The 3,288-nt window shown below is 36.3% G+C and overlaps 1 protein-coding gene across 1 annotated transcript in view; it reads right to left on the bottom strand.

Annotated features, from left to right (window-relative positions):
* Window positions 1–221: 221 nt before the first annotated feature.
* LOC119833628 (lipoyl synthase, mitochondrial) overlaps window positions 222–3,288 on the bottom strand; it is a 5,051-nt gene continuing 1,984 nt past the window's right edge. Inside the window, exons 4-8 of the mRNA XM_038357721.1 lie at window positions 3,156–3,288; window positions 2,583–2,640; window positions 2,011–2,163; window positions 1,241–1,362; window positions 222–548 (exon numbers count right to left, since the gene is read on the bottom strand). The exon at window positions 3,156–3,288 is cut by the window's right edge and continues 35 nt beyond it. Coding sequence (XP_038213649.1) covers window positions 313–548; window positions 1,241–1,362; window positions 2,011–2,163; window positions 2,583–2,640; window positions 3,156–3,288 — 702 coding nt within the window. The 3' untranslated portion in view covers window positions 222–312. The remainder of the gene's footprint in view (window positions 549–1,240; window positions 1,363–2,010; window positions 2,164–2,582; window positions 2,641–3,155) is intronic.

The raw sequence follows: 3,288 nt of genomic DNA, 5'->3' as shown, positions 1-3,288 counted from the left end.
ATTCTTCGTGCATTTTTCGTTTCTACTTTAACCGCTTGCTGATAAAATCACGGATAGGGTATTCAATACATTTCCGTATATTTACACATTTATCAAAATAAACAGATAAACTAAACGCAACTCATCCAGAGGTTTAGAAATGAACGCCTTTTCAACGGATTTTAAACGCGGAGACACGGAGAGACTGTCTCCCAGCGACCACGCTCGCTGTAAAGTGTTCGAAACGTCGGGTTAAATAACATAATGAATAAATCGCGTTTAAAATCCGTTAAAAAGTTGTCAAAACGGATCTTGTAGTAATTAATCCTCCTGTCAAGCACTTTTAACCTTTCTATCTTTCAGAAGACTCGTGATAAAGAACTCCCCGGCTCTATACGAGGATCGAACCAATGGCCCGCTGGCTGTGTAAAGGAAACCCAGCTCGCTCCCTTTCCCCTCCCAGTGGAGGAACTTCGCGGGAGTCACGTACTCGTGCACTTTCAAGTGTCGTTTCGTCGGTTGCATGTATTGGCCTAGCGTTAGGCAATCTACGCCGGCCTGCCTGAGATCTGGAGTTAAAGAAAATCAAATTTATAAAAAAAAAAGTATGAATAAATGAAAGAATGAACAATTCGTTATTGTACACCATAAAACCTACAATTATAAGTGACAATAGTAAACTTAAAATGTACAGAGGGCGGTCTTATCGCTATAAGCGATCTCTTCCAGACAACCCGTAAGAAAGGATAAAAAGTAGGGTGGTGGTGCAATACAATAATTGATTAAAAGTATATTATGAATGCGAAAATTACTCAAAAAAGCAGTGGTGGCTCAGTGGTAAGGACCTCGGATTTAAAATCGATAAGTCGAATGTTCGACGACATGTGACATCTGCCAACTCGCACTTGGCCAGCATGGTGGATTATGGCCTGAACGTCCATAGGTAGCCTGTGTCCCAGCAGTGGGATCATATATGGGCTGATGATGATGATGATGATGATGATGATGATGATGATGATGATGATGATTATGATTATGATTATGATGATGATGATGATGATGATGATGAAAGTAGCTCTGTCCGTCTGTATTTACGAAAAAATTGTTACAAAGACAGTTTGATACCCAAAGAAAGACAGCTTTTATCCCGGAAAACCCACGAGATCGAAAACTGTGAGGGATTAACCTAGGCCTGTATATATACTCGGGCAAAGCCAGGGGCGGGAGGCTAGCTAACAATAACACTTATATGAATCAGTACCTCTCATAGTCTGCTCCACTTGCTCATCCGACTCCCCAAGACCAAGCATTATCGACGATTTAGTAATTAAATCCGGATTTATCTCCTTCGCCGTTTCTAGAACTTTCAATGTTTGACGATATCTGTAAGAGAAGCAATATCTACTCTTAATTTCAACTCTTGTTCTATTCTTCCTAATTCTTGGTAAAAAAAATTTCATAGAAATTTTTTGGTATGATTTGAATGAAAATGCCTTGCTATAACATTAATTAAAGGATACACGCTAAAAACCGTTTCTGACCTAAATTAAACTATTAAAAAATGTTGTATTCACTCAAATTTTATACAAAAAAAACTCAAAATCAGAAATTTTATTGTTGGTTTTACTATAGAATGTAATAAAAATAAAAATATACAACACACAAATATAATTATTTCATTCGATTATTATACATTCATAGAAGTTACTAGCAACTATATTTCAATAGTTTTTCAATTATTATCACTTTTTAACCAACATTCTCAATAACAATGGACTTTAAATTCGAACCTTATTTTCAAAGATTTATAAAAAAAAATTAACAATCGTTAAAAACGACAAAGTAATCTTTCACTTCTCTTAATAGAAGTCTAAGAAAACAAGTAATTAATCTTAAAAAATAACCAAAGCATGTTATTTATTTATTTATTTTTTAAGTTGTTTTAGTTTTAAGGTTGCTGTGTAGCAAAAAAACTTATTATCTTTCTTTCTTATTTGTTTCTTTCAAAAAAATCAACAAAAAATCTCGCACCCAGCCCTCCGATCCCTCACAAAGGGCGTCAATCGTTCGACCGTCTCTATGTTATGCGCGAACACGTCCAGGTCGCTGTTAGCAATCCTAGCTATGCTATCGCGATTGCCACGGAAGTCTGGGACTAGGCATTCCACTAGGATCTCGCTGTTCCTAGAAATTGAAAAAAAAATTGTTATGAGTATACAGTTCGCGATTGATTTTGAATCACTCTATATATTTAAAAAATCTAATCAAATTCTATTGTGTAATTCTAAATATCTAAGCATACAGACACACAGACCCCAGAAAGCAACATGTTTTATACTATGAAGTGTTTATAATCACTTAAAATGAAATAAAACAAAGTAATAAGTTATTATTGTTCAAAAAAATCTGCTTTTATTAGCGCACCACTGGAATAACATATAGGCAACTTTTTGTCCCGATATTCCTACGGGATACAGACTTACGCGGGTGAAACCGCGGGGCGCAGCTACTGGTTTATAAAGGTCTGCGTAAATGAACAAAATGTTTTTTTTTATAATAGTACTTATTACTGTCAATTCGAATTTAAATACAATATGACTCACTGTCTCTTTATTTCCTTCACAGTTTCTGCTATATGTGCTGATCCACCGTCTGGTAAATCTGAAAATTATATGTACAGTTGCCATTTTTAATTTTCTTCATTCAAATAAAAGCAAAAACTTAGAATCACTATAATTTATCCACCATTTACCACCAGTACTGAATGTGGTCTCTACAGAGAAGAGCCGGAAATTGGATTGTTCATTTATAATCATATCAATTCTATATTTAAATTTAACATAGCTAATATGTTTATAATAATAATAAAGATGCCAAAGATTAATTTTTTATTTTATCTTCTATATATTCATTAACAAGCGGTCGGCCCCAGCTTCATCCGTTATACATATATAGCCTGTAGCCTTCCTCTATAAATGGTCTATATAACATTGCAAGAATTTGTCCTTCCTGATCCTATTATAAGCGTGATTAACCAAATAAACAAACAAACTCTTTAGCTTTACAATATTAGTATAGATACTATGGTAAGTCCAAATTTAGCACCGCTCTTTGATCCCACGAGGAATTCTATTGGGTCCAACAACATCTATTACGATACCACAGAATCCCCTCACCGTCCCGGTCCACGGAAGTCAGCACGATGTACCCCAGGCCCCACTGTTTGATGGCGCGCGCGGTGTTGCGCGGCTCGTCCGGGTCGAGCGGCGGCGGCGCGCGGGACGTCTTCACCGAGCAGAACATGCAGCC

Source organism: Zerene cesonia, chromosome 17 (assembly GCF_012273895.1).
Source record: "Zerene cesonia ecotype Mississippi chromosome 17, Zerene_cesonia_1.1, whole genome shotgun sequence".
Taxonomy (NCBI): Eukaryota; Metazoa; Arthropoda; class Insecta; order Lepidoptera; family Pieridae; genus Zerene; species Zerene cesonia.
This window is presented reverse-complemented; position numbering and strand designations above follow the sequence as displayed.